General features: G+C 51.0%; 6 protein-coding genes across 6 annotated transcripts; 4 read left to right on the top strand and 2 right to left on the bottom strand.

The window, feature by feature from the left end:
* Positions 1-1025: 1025 nt before the first annotated feature.
* On the top strand, positions 1026-2340 carry A1O5_11490 (uncharacterized protein; the record flags this gene model as incomplete). Its single annotated transcript, XM_007752062.1, has 2 exons — positions 1026-1285; positions 1365-2340. The coding sequence occupies 2 exons, from the start codon at positions 1026-1028 to the stop codon at positions 2338-2340; spliced, it is 1236 nt and encodes a 411-aa protein (XP_007750252.1).
* Positions 2341-3032: 692 nt separating this feature from the next.
* On the top strand, positions 3033-4445 carry A1O5_11489 (uncharacterized protein; the record flags this gene model as incomplete). The annotated part of the gene is made up of 1 exon (XM_007752061.1): positions 3033-4445. One exon carries the CDS (start codon positions 3033-3035, stop codon positions 4443-4445), a length of 1413 nt encoding a protein of 470 aa, XP_007750251.1.
* Positions 4446-7336: 2891 nt separating this feature from the next.
* On the top strand, positions 7337-7813 carry A1O5_11488 (uncharacterized protein). Its single transcript, XM_007752060.1, has one exon. The coding sequence runs from the start codon at positions 7354-7356 to the stop codon at positions 7576-7578; it is 225 nt and encodes a 74-aa protein (XP_007750250.1). The 5' UTR covers positions 7337-7353; the 3' UTR covers positions 7579-7813.
* Positions 7814-8335: 522 nt separating this feature from the next.
* A1O5_11487 (uncharacterized protein) lies at positions 8336-8690 on the bottom strand (the record flags this gene model as incomplete). Its single annotated transcript, XM_007752059.1, has 2 exons — positions 8336-8592; positions 8657-8690. 2 exons carry the CDS (start codon positions 8688-8690, stop codon positions 8336-8338), a joined length of 291 nt encoding a protein of 96 aa, XP_007750249.1.
* A 675-nt stretch (positions 8691-9365) lies between these two features.
* On the bottom strand, positions 9366-10739 carry A1O5_11486 (uncharacterized protein; the record flags this gene model as incomplete). The annotated part of the gene is made up of 3 exons (XM_007752058.1): positions 9366-9618; positions 9765-10205; positions 10372-10739. The coding sequence occupies 3 exons, from the start codon at positions 10737-10739 to the stop codon at positions 9366-9368; spliced, it is 1062 nt and encodes a 353-aa protein (XP_007750248.1).
* Positions 10740-12515: 1776 nt separating this feature from the next.
* A1O5_11485 (uncharacterized protein) lies at positions 12516-16183 on the top strand (the record flags this gene model as incomplete). The annotated part of the gene is made up of 4 exons (XM_007752057.1): positions 12516-12809; positions 12863-13755; positions 13811-14724; positions 14850-16183. 4 exons carry the CDS (start codon positions 12516-12518, stop codon positions 16181-16183), a joined length of 3435 nt encoding a protein of 1144 aa, XP_007750247.1.
* Positions 16184-16659: the final 476 nt, after the last annotated feature.

The following is a 16659-nucleotide window of genomic DNA, read 5'->3' as shown; positions in this document are numbered from 1 at the left end:
AGATTTGCTAGGCTCTGAAAGTGGTCTTGGACCACCGTGATGAGTTCGAATTCATTGAATTGCGGTTTGGTGCGATGAGATGTCCACGTCTCGCTGTTACGAGAGAGCAAGTCGGGACTATGATAACCAAGCTCTACAAACGGTTAACCTTATATTCAGAGACACCTAGTAGAGGAGCCGTGGGAGAACGACAGACCCCGTAGTTTGTCCCATAGCGCTGAGATCGGCGTGTTGCTCGGCAGAACAATGGTCTCTTTGCTAGTTTCTTCGGATGTGGAGGATGTGAAGTGCCTGAGACCCTGGATTTGGAGGCGTACTAAGCCACACGCAGAACCAGATCCGTCATCTGCTTGACTTGCAGCCATGGTCGGTTTACTGGGTAGAGAAAGACTATGTTATCACTTGACATGCATCATAGGAGGAGGATAGTGAAGAAAGAGAATGAGAATTATGTTCTTGCTCGTAAGGCTGGAAGGCAGCGGCTTTTATGGAAGAGGCAGGGGGCCGGGGAGGCCGCTGAAGATTCAATCTCACTAAATGAGGAAAGGCCGAGGGGCTTTGTTTGTCTGTTTGCCTCGTGATACCGCAGACAAGGCTTGGTCCAATGAATCAATGGCCAGTGTGAGTATGCAGGCCAAGCGAAAGGCTTCAGAAGCTGAACAAACCCTTCGTCACCCCCTCAGACCCATCGCCCGATCTTTGTGTAAAACACCAAAGCAGTTGGCAGCAACAAAAGCTCAGCACTTTGAAGCACGTTTCGAACGGTGCTTGCGAAGGTCCGCTCTTATATTGCTGCTTTGGTCTTTTGCGACCGGATCCACCATAAAGCTGTTCCTTCGCTGTTCCTCACTTTTGATGTGGCCCCTCTAAGTTCAGCCTGATCAATTGTCTTCACTGCAATGTCGTTTGGATTACGTTGTGCCCTGGATCGCCTGCGACATGTCGCTGGAGATATATCGACGGCGGCATCAGCATCCGCCTCACGCAACACTAATGGCCGAGAAATGCAACAAGCTCTGGATCAAATGATCCAGAAATGCGCAACCACGTTAGAAGACCTGGACAATGCGACCAAGAAATACCGTGAAGGCGCCAAAATGCCTGATGATGCGGACGAAGCTGACGCTGGCCCAAGCCAGAAAAGAAGGAAGCTCCTGAGGCGCAAAATCGCCTCCAACTGGGCGAAGATTCTGTGGGATATAGATAAAGACTCGTTGAAGATATACCGCGACAGGTTGCAATCACACGTTGATAATCTCAACCTGGTTCTGAATACCTTCCACTGGTGAGATTCCCAACCCCACATCGTCCCAAGATTCCAAGCGGGTGTCGAAGATCTAGACTGGAAGCTGACATCAGTCCAGGTCAGCGACAGAAAGGATTCACGCCCATAACAAGCTTCAGGAGGAAAGGATGCAAGAATTCCACGACAAGATGGTGCAGTCGAATTCTTCTCTTGGGCTTCTTGTAAAAGGCATCCATTCAGTGCTATTGGAGCCAAAGCAGACAGCATTCCCATCGCTTTCGACGGACATCAAGCCTGAGATTGAGGGTCCTGGTGGATGTACAGCCGAAACCTCCTCGACTGGAACGAACGATCTTGCTTCAATGGAAAAGAAATCGATTGCCGCTCATCGTATCTCCATCGTCATGCTCAACGCGATATCTACGAACGCGATGGCAGACATTGCAATGCCTTTCGTTCCAGCTAGCTGCGCCGCTCGCGCTTATATGCGTCCTCCGGCTGCATTAGAGGCCACAGAACAACCGTCTGACATTAAGTTGGGAAAAACTCGAAAGGAGCTCCCACCTGAGATTGTCTCTATCAACATAAAGCGTCAAATTCAAGGTGCCAAGGCATTGGCAGACCTCAAACAGAGCCTCGCTCCAAAACCCCGACCATCTTTCTTGGAACCAGCTGTTCCGACTGTCGCGCAACTCGCAGAAGGTCTGGATTTTCTCTTCAATCCATCGCCGCAAAGCAATGGGCAGCAATTCGAGATCACAAGACAGACCCGTGTCAAAGAGGTTAGCTTATGGATCCAATCATTTGGTCATCTGGTCGACTCTGTGGCGGCCGCTTGTGCCGAATCTGTAGGTGGAAGCTCCAAGACGGCGGTGTTTGAGCAACGCAGCGACCTAATTAGCCTCTTGTCAAACATAAACGAGGCGATTGAGAGCTCGAGTGCGAATATGAGGGATATGTTCTATGAGGCATGCTCTGCCATGCACATAGATCAAGTCCTGGACAAACTTTTGTCCTTGACAAACTCTGTGAGAGGCATGAAAGAGGTCGAAGAGTTTATGGAAGAGAGGACGAATTGGATGGACGAGCACTGATCCTTACCCTCCATTTATAATTGCTTATGGTACCGACACGGGGTACGTCCCGTCCCCACCCACTCTACTCTCGGCCAAGTACAGAAGCGAGCATAGGCAATGATCAGGCAGGACCCAGTATCAGAGACCCAAGCGAGCAAACTGCATGCGAAGGACACTGGATCTCCCTATAACGCCAACCTCTGAACCTTGGTCGGACATTTTGCGGTGGGCGCCATCATCTGGTTGAACATGGCGGACCAATACGCTGGAGTGTCTTCACAAGATTGATATTGTTGCCATATTAGCGCACACAGTAAGTTCCAGGCTGAGCTGGACAGGAAATGCACCGTGCTGAAACATACTCTAGCCTAGAATTCTTCCAGTTCCAAGCGGTCGGAGGTGATTAGGAAACATTCGGCAAACGCCCTTGCCTCATGCTTGTTTACAATGGAGCTTAAATCGTGGGTACCATCGTTCCATGGACGCACGGTAGGCTCGCTAGTCCTTACCAGTTCAGCCATGGGCAAGAGCAGATCTATAGCGGGCCGCGGAGAAGCAGCTCTCATTATTAACTTGCAATACCATTCACTCAAAACTGCACAGTCCTTCGGTCAAAAAGAAAGCCCCGAAAAGCTGCCTACATAGGTACAAATGCTTCTCAAATCCTGGAGTATCATTTTCACGCCTCGGGGCTCTCAGAAACGCATGTCATGGACACCCTTCTCGATCCTCCAGACCTGGAAGCTGCTCCCGGCAGAGATGGGCATAATATCTCTCAGACCGCTTGGAATCGAAATGTTTTACGGATGGAGGACGAAAAGCATGAACAAAAAGGCAAAGCGTCCGACAAGGCCAGCCTCGGTACACAACAGCTTGAGGCTTCCCCAGCAAATGTGCCCCTACTCCAGGCACCCGAAGTCCTGCCTCCCCCCGACGGAGGCTTCATGGCGTGGCTGCACGTTGTGCTGTCACATTGCGTCTTTTTCAACACCTGGGGTGTGACCAATAGCTTCGGAGTCTTCCAGCAATACTACGAGCAGAGCCTTGATCATCCACCATCCGACATATCCTGGATTGGGAGCGTGCAAGTCTTTCTCCTGTTTTTCGTGGGAGTGTACGCTGGACGGGCGACCGATGCAGGGTTCTTTCGACATGTCTTCCTGTCCGGTGTCCTATTACAACTCTTGGGGACGTTCCTGACTTCTCTTTGCACGGAATACTGGGAGATCTTTCTTGCACAGGCAATCTGTGTCGGTCTGGGCCATGGATTCGTCTTCAGCCCCGCCATGTCGGTCCTGTCGTCGTACTTTTCAACCAAACGTGCTTTGGCAGTGGGATTGGCCGCGGTGGGTGGCGCCACGGGTGGTATTGTGTACCCGGCCGTCGCGAACCAGCTTCTTTATCACAGTGACATTGGGTTTCCCTGGACTATACGAATCGTTGGCTTTATCATGCTTGGGACGCATGTGCCCTCGCTGCTGTTCTTTCGACCACGACTTCCGCCGCGGAAAGCCGGCAAACTGATCGAATGGGCAGCTCTTCGGGAGTTACCTTATACCACTTTTGCCGCGGCATTCTTTTTCAATTTCTGGGGTCTGTATTTTGTCTTCTTCTACCTGGGCACTTTTGCTAGGGATAAGCTTGGGGTGACCGATTCAATCAATCTCGTGGTCGCTTTGAACGGCGTCGGCGTCATCGGACGGTTTTTGCCCAACTTGGTCGGCGTTTATTGTACAGGGACGTTGAATATATTGCTGCCCTTCACTTTCACCGCGGCACTCTTGGTCTACTGTTGGATTGCCGTGTCGTCGGTGAAAGCGCTGTGGGTATTCACAGCTATATACGGCATTGTTGCTGCTGGGACTCAGTCTCTCTGCTTAGCGACCGCGACAGTGATGGTGACAGATTTGCGCAAAGTGGGCACGCAAGTAGGAATGGTACTGACCATCGTCAGTTTCGCGACCTTGACGGGTCCTGCCATCCAAGGAGCGTTGATCCAGCGAGATCAAGGAGGGTATCTGTATGCCCAGATATTCAGCGCCACCTCCATCCTCATCGGTGCTGTGCTTGCGGTCGCGGCGAGGATTTCAAAAGTCGGGTACAACCTAAAGGTCAAAATATGAGGACTTCACGGTATGCGACAGCTAGGGAAGCAAAGATTTCTGCAATATCTTGCAAAGCCATCGAAATAGCATCCCAATGATCCGGGACTTCCTGTCTCATCTGATGGAATCTGGCCGCGAAGACGGAGACACATTGGGGGAATAAACGAGCCTTGAAGACGAGAGTTCTCTCAAGTCCGACTGCGCTCAAGAACAAAGGAGATTTTTGAAGCCTTCGGTTTCTCGCTGCACGGGTCCAGCAGATGACATGCCATTTTACATCATCGTCCACATAGATGCATAGCCTAGGATGACGTGGTGGACAAAGAGTAAAAATCCAAATCCAAGTCCAAATCCTCTATTGATCGTGGCTACGACGCGCGGAGAAAGTTCATCCTGTCCCCACCGTCGCGTAATAGCTGGGTGCTGCTTTAGGGAGTTCTCGAAAGCGGCGGCATAAACCCTCGTCTTTTGAGGCATGGTGCCGAACGCCCTTGTTTTGGCTCAAGCTCCCAGCCAATTCGTCCGTTCAACCAAGTAAAGGGGCCTTCGCATTCCGCAAGACGCGGAACTGAATCCGATCTTCTTGTGAACTTTCAGGCTTGACATGTTGTGAGAATGCTGGAACTTGGTCTCGTGGACTCCTTTGATCTCGTTTCTCCTCGGCTCCACTTGGCTCCCTCTCATTCATGGCCTCTAAGTCGGTTAACCGTCATCATTGTTTGAGATGTGGATAGTCCTTTTGGCCGTGGGATCGGATATTTGTCGAGCCGCGTCAAAATACAAGACAACTCGCGGTAAGCAGCACGCAATCGCGATGTCGATCTTGGGTAGATAGACAATCTCACTTTCGAAGCAACTAGCTTTATCGTCAGCTGGGTGGCTCGTTATAACTCCGTGAGAAATCTCTGTTGTTTTTTCTGGTTTGAAAGACTTTTGGGGGCGAATAGGGCACGGTTTCCATCCTACATCGTACATTTCTCCACCCAAGAATGGCAAAAGCACAGCAGAGTGAAGGGAGGAAGATGGGCAAAGGCGTGATTGTGAGAATGGTCTCGACCTTCTCGTGGAAGTCGATTATCGTCTCCCGAACCTCGTTCGTGGCTGCTGAGATGGGCGCACATGTCGTTCCGTCCCTGACCTGGCTGTAAGCGGTGGATGGGTAGATCTCAAATTGGCCCACATGTCGAATTCTATGCTGCTTCCCGAAACGGAGGCAATACGTGCCGATATCAAAGGTATTACTCCGGATCGTAGTCTCAATTGTTATCTATCCTTTGCGAGTGGATGCTGAGGCGTCTTGAAGCTCTCCTTGGGCCAAATGGCAGCGTCGCGATTTGCATCTGTAGGCTGTTCCTGAAACGGAAGGTCAGGGTTTGCATTTTCATCCCTGAAGCCCTTTACTCTATATGTGGCCCCTGTGCAGGGTGTGTCGATGAAGACACACACCCAACACGTCGCCAGAGTGATTGAGGATGATATAAACGATCACATAAATGCCTCTGGAGTGCGCTTCTTTGACCAGGTCTCGAAGATGTTTTCGGGTGCTTAAAATGCCTGTCCACGTCGAGAACGTCCTGCATGCCACACCCATGACATGTCCTGTGCGCCTCGACCTGTTTGGAAATGGGACCGACCCAGATGGCTGTGACGCCTAACTTCTCGAGATAGTCAAGCCGGGTAGCGACGCCCCGGAGTGTTCCTCTCTCCCAATACTTCCCTACCTCATTTCAACTGTTTCGTGCGGTCTCGTATCCCATCTGCTGGATCAGCCTTCAAGCCATTATCTTCATCCCGACTTTGGACATAAGGTGTCCCTGTCTTGTCGTCAGAGAACCGATCTGCAAACCGGAAGTAGAGAACCTGATCTTCCCAGTCCACTGGAGATTTATGAGGCTCCTCGGTTCACGTGGTTTCTTCTATGTCCCTTAAAACTTTGATGAGATTTACCTCTTTTATACTGGGGTAGCCAGCTGCTGAAGGCATATTGAAATGAAAAGATCCGTCGGAGCTTTGAAGTGAAGAAGACGCAAGAGCCTGGTTTTAGAGGGAGATTAGAGGGGATTGAATAAGACAGTGGCGGGCAGCACTCAGTTGAGCAGCAGTGCCCTGTGTGTCGTTGCAATATACGAAAGGCCTAGGGAGGCTGAACGTTGCTTTGAGCCCAGGCTGGCGCCCAGACTTTGGGCAGACATCTCAAGTCTTGGGCGCGGGGTATACGATGCCATATTCTCAGAATTGCGATGTATTGGTGTTCGTGCAGGTGGTGAAAACGAGAGACCAGCGTCGGAGAGCTCAGCAACCAAATCAACAAGTCAGCCTGATAGGATTGAGGTCGCAGAATACTAAGTGCGAGACATCCCGTCGTACGTCGAGCACGGTGTCACCGTAATCAAGTGTCTCCTCCTCAGCTCTCATCCAATGCCTCGACAACTGAATCGATAGTCCGTGTGGACCCCGCCTCAGGTGAGGAGCAGGAACATGCTCAGCGCATTGCTGAGCGCGATCATGTCCACGGCGCAGAGGAGGATGTTGAGGATGACGAGACTCTATTGGAGCAGCTGATCTGTTTGGAGGGAAGAAATGGTTGAAAGACAGACATTGACGATGAGCGAAGGGTGATGAAAAGGAGGAAGTTGGTTGGGCTGCGGCGTCGATTTGCCTCGGTAGTGTAGTAGCGAGGAATGATATGAGGTGCCTCTTCCGTGCCCGCCTAGTAACGGGATTGAAGGTGCGTATTACCCGCTGTTCGAGATACGGCAGTTAAATCCCATTACATAATAAATCTTCAGTCCTCTCCCCATCGACGCGACAAAGAGTCTCTTCTCCCGCCAATCAAGATATCTAGAAACACGGGTTTAGAACTTGACAATCCCTCTGTTCCTTCACCCAGACATACCGCCTCCTGCATAATGGAAGGCCGCTGCCAATGCGGTGCCGTTCGCTTCCGTACACCTCAAGAAAAGCCCATAAAGTGGTACATCTGTCACTGCCACGAATGCCGCCGCCAAAGTGCAAGCGCCTTTGGCATCTCAGCCATTTTTCCAAATTTCGACCTCCTTTCTCAGACTTCAGCAACGGCGGACCCGGAACAGAAGTCGGCTCCGGAAGGCGGGGGTTCAAGCGAGGAGAACGAATTGATCGGAATTTATGAGCATTCCAGAACGACCTCTGGCCGTCCAAAGAGGTGCTACTACTGCAAACGATGCGGAACGCGGATCATGAATGTCAGCGTTGCTCCTTCGGGCAATCCGAGCTACGTCGCTGTGAAAGGGGGATGTCTGGAGGGGATTGACGGAGATATTTTCAGCACAGCCACGCATATCTGGACCAAGAGCGCTTTGGTGCCCATTCCAGAGGGCGCCGAGTCGTACCCTGAAGAGCCTCCACCTAGAGCATAGTAGGATGGTACGAGAGGAGAGAAAGAGGGCCGGAAGAAGCGACGGAGCAATCAACACATACTTCCCAGCGGCACGGTTTTCCCTGACAGTTCTTCGGTATGACCGAGCAAGACTCTTTTTCCAACCTCATCTTCCCACTTCTCCAATTGTATCAGGCACATTGTTGGGGACGCCGCAAGCGCACTGTCATGCAGAAAAGGGACCTTCGTGTCTCAGCACCAGAGGCAAATTGGAGAGCCGACGAGGATGGATTGATTGATGGTCCATTTTTGGAGCCGTATTTACTCCCTGTCATCATGGCTTTTGAGAATGCTGTATACGGCATTGTCATACAAAACGTCGTGGCCCTTTGTACAATAGTAGTGTGGGTGTGTGTATGGTGTTGCGGCTCCTCGCTCTTAGCTTCCTTTAACCTCAGCAACTTGCCATCAACAGCAAGTCCCTAGTCGATTCACAACCACTGCTACATAGCTCTGCATCATTATTCCACCTAGCTTTGTTTTAATGTGTTCAACTCGTCGATGCCAGCACACCTGCGGTCTCGGCGGGAGAAGCAGCAGCTTCCCGTTCTGCCCTCCGTCGTCTCTTCTCAATTATAATCTCTTTCCGCTGTTGTAAGAGCTTGACTTGTCTATCCTCCACGCCTGTCAACCAATAACCAAACGAACCCCCGATGCTCGCGAAGAGCGGGTATACCCATAACGTGCCGCGCTGGAAGAAAGGTCTCATCTCTATGCCGAGTTGGGCGAAGCGTGTGGCAATGCCTGCTAGAGCGTCAAAAGGAAAGTCCTTGGACGTGTTCCGTCAGTCTATAGGGAGACTGATGCTTACCGAAACCGGCCCAGAACAGGATCTTGTGGACCATGATCGAGTGTGTATCGCGCCTTGGGCGCGCCGGGACAGTGTTTTCAGTTTATCACTTGAGCAGAGGTAAAGCTGGCGCAGCGACTGGGAAAGAGGTTGCGGCGAAGGTTTCGTGGAATGAGGTTGTTGTCGCGGTCGTGGAGAGCTCGGAGATTGGAGAACAGCTCAGGTGGACAGAACCCTTTCACGCAACTTTTGGATGCCAAGTTAGAACTGCACTCGGAAGGCCTTTCGCCCGACCGCAGTGCCAAGATCAGGGAGCGACAGGGATTACCGCTCGCCGCCCACTCAGCCTCGTTCGATCTGGCGAGGCTGCCACATAGCCTCGAAATGACATAACATAGCAGCGAGTACTTCGTATTCTCTATGGTACCGGAGCTACCCCATGATCAAGGCATCAGAGTCTTGCCTGACGCAGGAAAAATCACGTGGTGATCCAGCCAAGCTTACGAGGAACAGGATGCCAGTGCAACCTCTCGCTTTTCTTGGATAAATTAAAGGACACTGAAATGGGGAAGAGCTCATGTTCTCTACCCCTTTCTCTCCATTTCTTCGTGACTTTACCCTGCTAAATGTGATGTTGATGTTGGCTGAGCCCTTGCCCATGGTCATGGCCGTGTCCACTCTCCTCATCTTGCACCAATTCAGGCCAATCCTCAAACCCATCTGTCATATGTCAGTTGTAAATTCCAGGTAAGACATCCTGATATTGTTGGATTATGTCACCTTCGAAGACAACTGCCGATTTATCATTGATGACCTGCTTGTCTTCAGAAGATTTCATGATCTTCTCCCACTTTTGCATTTCGGCATCTGTCAACAAGCATTGGTCGAATTCGGCCTTCAGACCGGCCGTGTGGAGTTTCTCGCCAATGAACACGATTTCTTGTCGTCGGTCGCCCCAGGGTTCGGCAAAGTCGGCTTCAATGCTGGCGCGTGTATCGGGGTCGATAGGCCAAAGGGCTTAGAGGCATACTAGGTTAGCGTGTACTAAATGTACCAATGTTGCCTACAACCAAACCATTGCGAAATGAGCCGGGAACGGGGAACGGATTCGTACCATCATCGAGAGCACAAAATATTGGTAGCGGCTTTTTCGAACGAGAATGTCTTGGTGGCGATGACTTCTCTGGCGTCGACTTTGGAGTAATTGGATTCTAAGACTTTTGCGGCAGGGTTGAGTTGATGGATAACGGCCCTGATCCGAGACTTTGTCGCCTTGTCCACGCTGTCGGCCTTGTTGAGGATGATGGTGTTGGCGAATTCACTGTTTGTCACGGACTGATTAGTTATGTCGTAAGAGCTTAGCCTGACTTGTGTCTTCAGACAATATACCGACATCTGGTCAACCATCAAATCCGTTATAGTACGTTCGTCTTCTGGATCAACACCTTCCTTTCCCCATCGGTCCGTAATAAACTCTGTGGTCGCAAAATTGTCCAAGAAATTGAACGCGTCGACAATGGTAACAAGGGCGTCTAGTTTGGCGACATTTTGCAAACCATCCAAGTCTGCCCTGTAACACCATTTTAGTTGCGCATCATGAATTTCTTGATTGGAGGCTTGTATCATACATCTCCTTTAAGACCATCTCATCATCTTCCCGGCCCTCCAGTGAGCCGTCATTCGCTGCCTCGATCATAGCCTGCGCAAATTCTTCTGTAAACGTTTCGGCTACTTACATTGGCTCGCTGATGCCTGTGCTCTCAATAAGGACGTATTCGCACTCTCCGTTGCGAGCCAAGTTCGCCAACTCTTCGAGCAAGTCCCCGCGAAGTGTGCAGCAGATGCAGCCATTCTCCATCTGTATCAGACGTTCCTGCGTCCGTGAGGCCATGTGACGTTTGATGAGGGAGGCGTCGATGTTAAGAGCGGCCATGTCATTGACAATGACCGCGACCTGCAGAGAGTGCTGGCCAGAGGTGCGGATGTGTTTGAGAAGTGTTGTCTTACCACTCCCTAGAAACCCAGAGACCAAAGTTACCGGGATTGGTCCTCGCTCAGCCAAACCTCGACTGGATCTCGCTCTCTGCCGGGTCATTACAGCCATACTTTGGAGAATAAGAACGTGCCGGGAATAAAGAACACGGCCAGTCTCAACCTCGAGGGACAAAACAGAAGGAGGGGAAAAAAAGATAAATTGGCATGGATCTCTCGCGTTTTGATGGAAAGAATTCCATAGAGTGGATTGCTCCGACTATGGGCAATGCGCCCAGGTGTGGATCGAGGACCTTAAGGCTGTCCGACAATCGCCACCAATTTTTCTCTTCACCACCGAAGGAAGCAATGACACATCTCAATGTGCATTGCTGAAAGTCACTTTTCTTGCCGCTGTCATCTAAGAGCGGTCCAATTAGCTGAGAACGTCGAGCTACACACAGCATTGTCGAGGAACAAGGTATGCCCCTCGGAAAGGCTCATTTGACCGAAGGAAACAACGCTGCCCTGGTCGGACCTGCCGGCGTGGTTTTGGCCTTATACGCAGAAAAGCATACAGCGCCCCACGGTTATATTGTCAGCAGTTTAGGATAAAGAGTCAGGATCAAGGTGCGCAAGGTGAGTGCGAAGGCGGGAGGGAGGTTGTGAGCTTGGGGACAGACTGGTCAAAGACTGGTCTGAAAGGTCTAGTTCGGATTGCGCTGCTCAGGCCCTTCACTCGACCGTAGTGCCAAGACCGGGGATGACAGCTCCGTCCGCCTCTGCCACAGGGCCTCGAGAAGACAACCATGAATTAACAACGATGTACCAAGTCCTTGTAGGTGGTGGAGGGAGCATTCTCTGTGGTAACTACCCATCACTAAGACGTCAGAGTCTTCCCTGACGCAGAAACAAAATCACACTTCGGTCGGGCCAATTTAGCAGAATGCCAGTACAACCTCTTGCTCAGGCACCGAGTCAGGGGGCGAAAGATTAGACTTAGGTCCCACTTCTGCTGGGCATTCTTAAGCTCAGAGTCTTTGCGAGGCTACGTCTTGTCCCCTGTTCGTCCGTCATCTCAATATGTATCGTTCACTCTCTGTGATGGCTATTTGATGGGAAAGTTTGCCGAACTTGACCATCTCATGATGATGGAAAACTGGAAGCTCGGATATCACGGGGGAGAAGGATGAGCCGACATTCCACATCCGTCCAGGTACATCCGTGCGTTGCATAGGCCTAACTGCTGACACAGTCTTGCCTAAATAGGCTCGACTTTGATGGTCGAAATGAGAAATCCAGGGCTACTCTGGCGACCAGAGCGTCATCAAGGGCGTTTACAAAGCTAAGAGGCTTGATGTTATAGGGCTTGAAATCATTGTTGAGCCTTGGGCAAAGATAGAAATAGGAGTAATACTTCCGCACCGGCTTCCCATTGCTTCCTCGGTCGAATTTCCCTGGTTGCTCCTGATGACTTGACTTGGCGAGTCGGTTGGCGTTGACTAAGCAAGTTTAGTTGGTGAACTCTCAGCTGAGACTAACAAGTACAGTAAAGCCGATTCACCGAGGGCGTCACAGGGATTCGCCTGCCTCGCTCGCCTCGTATTACTGTACAAGGCGCAGCCACCAGAATTAGCCGCACGCACCCATCAGCTTGTTTTTATCCAGCAGCCATTGGAAATATCACATCTTTCTCTGTTTGTATCTCTCACCACCTCGAGTGCTGGCTATGGATGACAGCGAGAGACGAGTCCAGGCTCCGTTATTCTCAGCGCTCCATCCATCTCGACACGCTCACTCCTGTGTCGGGCCCACCTCCCAAGCGACTTGACACGAGCTGCGTGCCCGCAATCTCCAATTCGCCGCCGGCTGTTCCGCTTGCTCCGCTGCCTCAGTTGACAGGCACAAGATGAGGTTCCGCCTTCATATTCGTGAACAGCTATGTCTCGTCATTGGCATGACGAGTCTGTTGTCGCTAACCATCCTCGCTGTCTCTATCTGGTTCCAGACGGTGCATCACCTGAACAGTGCAAAATGGGAGACTCTCATGGTCACGGCGAATCTGAAAGCCACTCAGGTGGCCCAGGATATCTCTTTGATGGGCACTTCGGTGCAGTCGATTGCCACCAGAGATATTCTTCAGGATCTGCTGCGCGACTTCAATAATGGCAACCATACGCAGGACCTCTACGACGCCATACAGGTTGGGAACGAAATGGGCCTGTTTCTGAAGCAGAATCGCTGATGTCGATCTAGTCTAACCTCCAGGACGCTTTGTCTGGCGGATCCGACGACGCGGTTCTTCTGCAAGCTGCCATTTTCCCCCGCGCACCCCGGCCCGATCAAGGTGGTCGTGCACTTAGTGGCGCGACCGGGAGGGGAGCAGCCCGCAAGATCGTGCTTCCTTTCACTTACCAGAATGGCTCTGCAGTCCTTCTAGGCGACAATGGCAGTGGGTTTCCGCCTCAGCTCTACCCTAACCTCACGTACGGTAACGAGCTATCTGATCCGATATTTGCCATCTACGAAGATAAACTCTTGTACAACAACTCGACGCTATTCCTCGGTCCGCTTTTTCTGCATAGCAATTCCTCGCTCATCTCATACACGGTACCCGTGAACAATAACACGAGTCGTACCGATGTGCTTGGGTGGCTCACTGTCGTGGTTGATGGAAAGGCATTCTACGATATCGTTGAGTCCCGTGTTGGGCTGGGAAAAACCGGAGAGGTGGTGATCATCGGTCCTGCCCGCCCCGACAACCTCTTCGCCGACCAGGTCGATGGTTGCTCAGAAGCTGAAAATGCCAATGTGCCGCTTCAATTTGTTCTGCCGCCGTTCAGTAATCGACATCCGCTGCGGGCCAAAGACCCCTATCTGCCTTTTCCCATGGGAGACTTTCCAGCAGTGCTTCGCGTTTGGTCTGACAATACGGAGCAGATCAATAATGCTGGAGCACTAATGTCGACCCACAATGAGGAAAATCAGAAAATATCAGCTGGCTTTGCCAAGGTATCTTCCCCCATTGTTGACTGGGTTGTCGTCTTTGGTCAGGCGCACAGCGAAGTCGTTGCTCCTATTAATCAGCTACGGAATACTGTGCTGGCATGCATTTTCAGTGTGGTCGGTGCTGTTCTCATCGTTTCCTTGTGAGTGCATTAGGAGCAAGATCTGGCACCCTCACATATACTGATCTAGAAGCAGTCCGCTCGCCCACTACGCCGTCAAGCCGATCATCGCGCTTCGAACTGCGGCTGAAAATTCAGTGACTACGTACGAAGCTTACGATCCCTCCGAAAAGTCCTCCGACACGGACTGCGAAAATGCCCTGGGAAAGGCGGACCTCGTCCAGGAGAAGTGCATGGTCCAGAACGTCTACAAACGGTCTGCCAGGAAGAAGACGCATGTTCGGCCCGTGCGAGTATTTAAGATCCCTGAGCGCGTGCCCGAGCGTCGCCACGTCATCTATGACGAATTAACCGATCTGACTTGTACCTTTAACGAAATGACTGACGAGCTCACAATTCAATATGCAAGACTTGAGGACCGTGTGAAAAAAAGAACTGCGGAGCTCGAGCAAAGTCGAAATGCGGCCGAAGCTGCCAACGAAAGCAAGACCTTGTTCATCGCCAATGTATCTCACGAGCTACGAACACCACTGAACGGGATTATCGGCATGTGCGCAATCGCTATGCAAGAGGAAGACGTTGCCAGCGTCCGGCAGTCCCTCAAAATCATCTATAAATCTTCGGACCTCCTCTTGCATCTTCTCAACGATTTATTGACATTTAGCCGCAGTTCCTTTGGCCAGAACTTCGCCATCGAGGAAGACACATTTCGCTTGGTGGACGTCGGCTCACAGCTCGTGTCCATCTTTGAGAAGCAAGCTCGTGAATCTGATATAAGTTTGAGAGTGGTCTTCATCGGGACCGAACCAACTGTACAAGGGGATACCGATCATGATGCTCCAGAGGACGCCATTGTCGCTAGACAGGATATGACTGGTGCTATCCAAAAGCAGAAGACGAATGTCCTAGCCAAAGGGCCTGCAGACCTTGGACCTCTGCGGGAAATAGGATTGAGAGGGGACAAGAACAGGATACTACAAATTCTGATGAGTAAGTCCGGATTTCGCACTGTCTTTCCCAAGGTGATTATGTTACCCATGGCTTCCTGGTGTATCCTAAATTTTGATCTCGTAAATTGTTGAGCTATTGATGGGACTCTATTGACTGGCGTTCAGATCTCATAAGCAATGCGTTGAAGTTCACGCCCGCTAAAGGCGTGGTCGAGGTACGGATACGATGCAAGGGATTTGTGGAACCCGAAGCCATGCCCGATGTGGCATACTCAAATACCACAGCTTCGCCGATCACAGCGGTTAAGGCGTTACAACGACGCGACACCGAATTCGCCCCGCCAAAATCGTCCCTGAAGGGACTGATGTTCGACTTTGAAGTTGAAGACACCGGCTCGGGTATCCCGGAGCACTTGCAACAAGATATCTTCAAGCCCTTCGTCCAAGGTGACTTGGCTCTAAGCAAGAAACATGGCGGCGTCGGTCTCGGGCTGGCGATATGTTCGCAGCTCGCGGGCATGATGGGCGGCACTATCAGATTGAAGAGCACTGTCGACATTGGCAGTACATTCACACTTTCTCTGCCATTGCGTTACACGAAGGAGGTCGTACCTTCTGTTTCTGACTCTCTAGCACGACCAAAGCCCGGAAGTATATCCAGCAGCATACAGTTTGAGAGCTTCAGTACAAAATCTCGCAGGTCGAGAGACACACGACAACCTGGACAATCGAGACAGAATTCACTGTATTCCACGCAGGACAAGGATTCTCAGATGGATGTGCCCCGCCTCGTCGGGTTCTCCCAGCCCTATCTGATAGACGCGAATGCGAGCTCAGAAAGAGCGGACGCGGTAGTCCAGCAGCCAAAACCAGACAAAAGGCAAAATTTACCCCACCCAAACAACCGATTGGCATCAATTATGTCTGTAAAGACACCGGATGAGACGAATGACCCGACAGGGATGAAACTAGAAGAGCAAGCAAATGGCGTGAACACTGTGGAGAAGAAACCAACAGCTCTATCCCCAGCAGCTGCTGCAAAAACGTGTTCCCTGAAAGTTCTTGTCGCAGAAGATAATCCGGTCAATCAACAGGTGATCCTTAAATTACTCAAGCTCGAAAAAGTGAATGACGTTACCTTGGCCGAAGACGGAAAGGAGGCTTTTGACATTGTACGACGATCCTTCTCTCAGGTGGAGAGCGAGAACGAAAAGCCGCAGCCTTTTACTCTTGTTTTAATGGATATTCAAATGCCCCGCATGGACGGAATTGAATCCACAAAGAAGATGAGAGAGCTAGGCTTTGATGCTCCAATTCTTGCGCTGACAGCTTTTGACCACGAAATAAATCGAACAGCCTGTCGGGAAGCCGGTATGAATGGTTTTCTCCCTAAACCAATCAAACGGACGGCTTTGAAGAAGATCCTTGAACAATATAGGACTTCGAATGAAAACAACACGGATGCCGGAGAAAATAATGAGCGAAAAGGCGACAAATGAGAGCCTTAAGAAGGATTTCGGATTCAATCAGACAACGCATGCCCACTGAAGATCCAAACATACTCACTTCCGAGTTCAACTATGGAGCAATGGCTCTGCTGGAGTGATCCAGTTCGAGCACGTTAGGGAGGCGGAGACAGAATTGCAAGCATTCAGTCAATTATTTGCGATGACCAGAGTATTCAAGGGCCGCCACAGACTACGCCCGAATCGCCCGCAGCCTAAGCCGAGGCTTTTTGGATCTAAGCGGCAAACACCGTAAAATCAAGCGTGGCTATAGCGAGCTTCGAGGAAGCGAATGCTGGGGTTTCAACTGGGGTGGAAGCGCTTTTCTTACCCTCCTCAAAGAGAGAGGATTTCAAGGATATACCTATAACTCCAGCACCAAAACGACGAAGACTGGAAGGCAGAAGGCCAGGCTTCACATCTTTTGATGTGAACCGGCGCCGGATTTGAGCCGGTTGGGCAGCAATCAA

This window comes from Cladophialophora psammophila, assembly GCF_000585535.1.
Source record: "Cladophialophora psammophila CBS 110553 chromosome Unknown aczJe-supercont1.26, whole genome shotgun sequence".
Classification (NCBI taxonomy): domain Eukaryota; kingdom Fungi; phylum Ascomycota; class Eurotiomycetes; order Chaetothyriales; family Herpotrichiellaceae; genus Cladophialophora; species Cladophialophora psammophila.
This window is presented reverse-complemented; position numbering and strand designations above follow the sequence as displayed.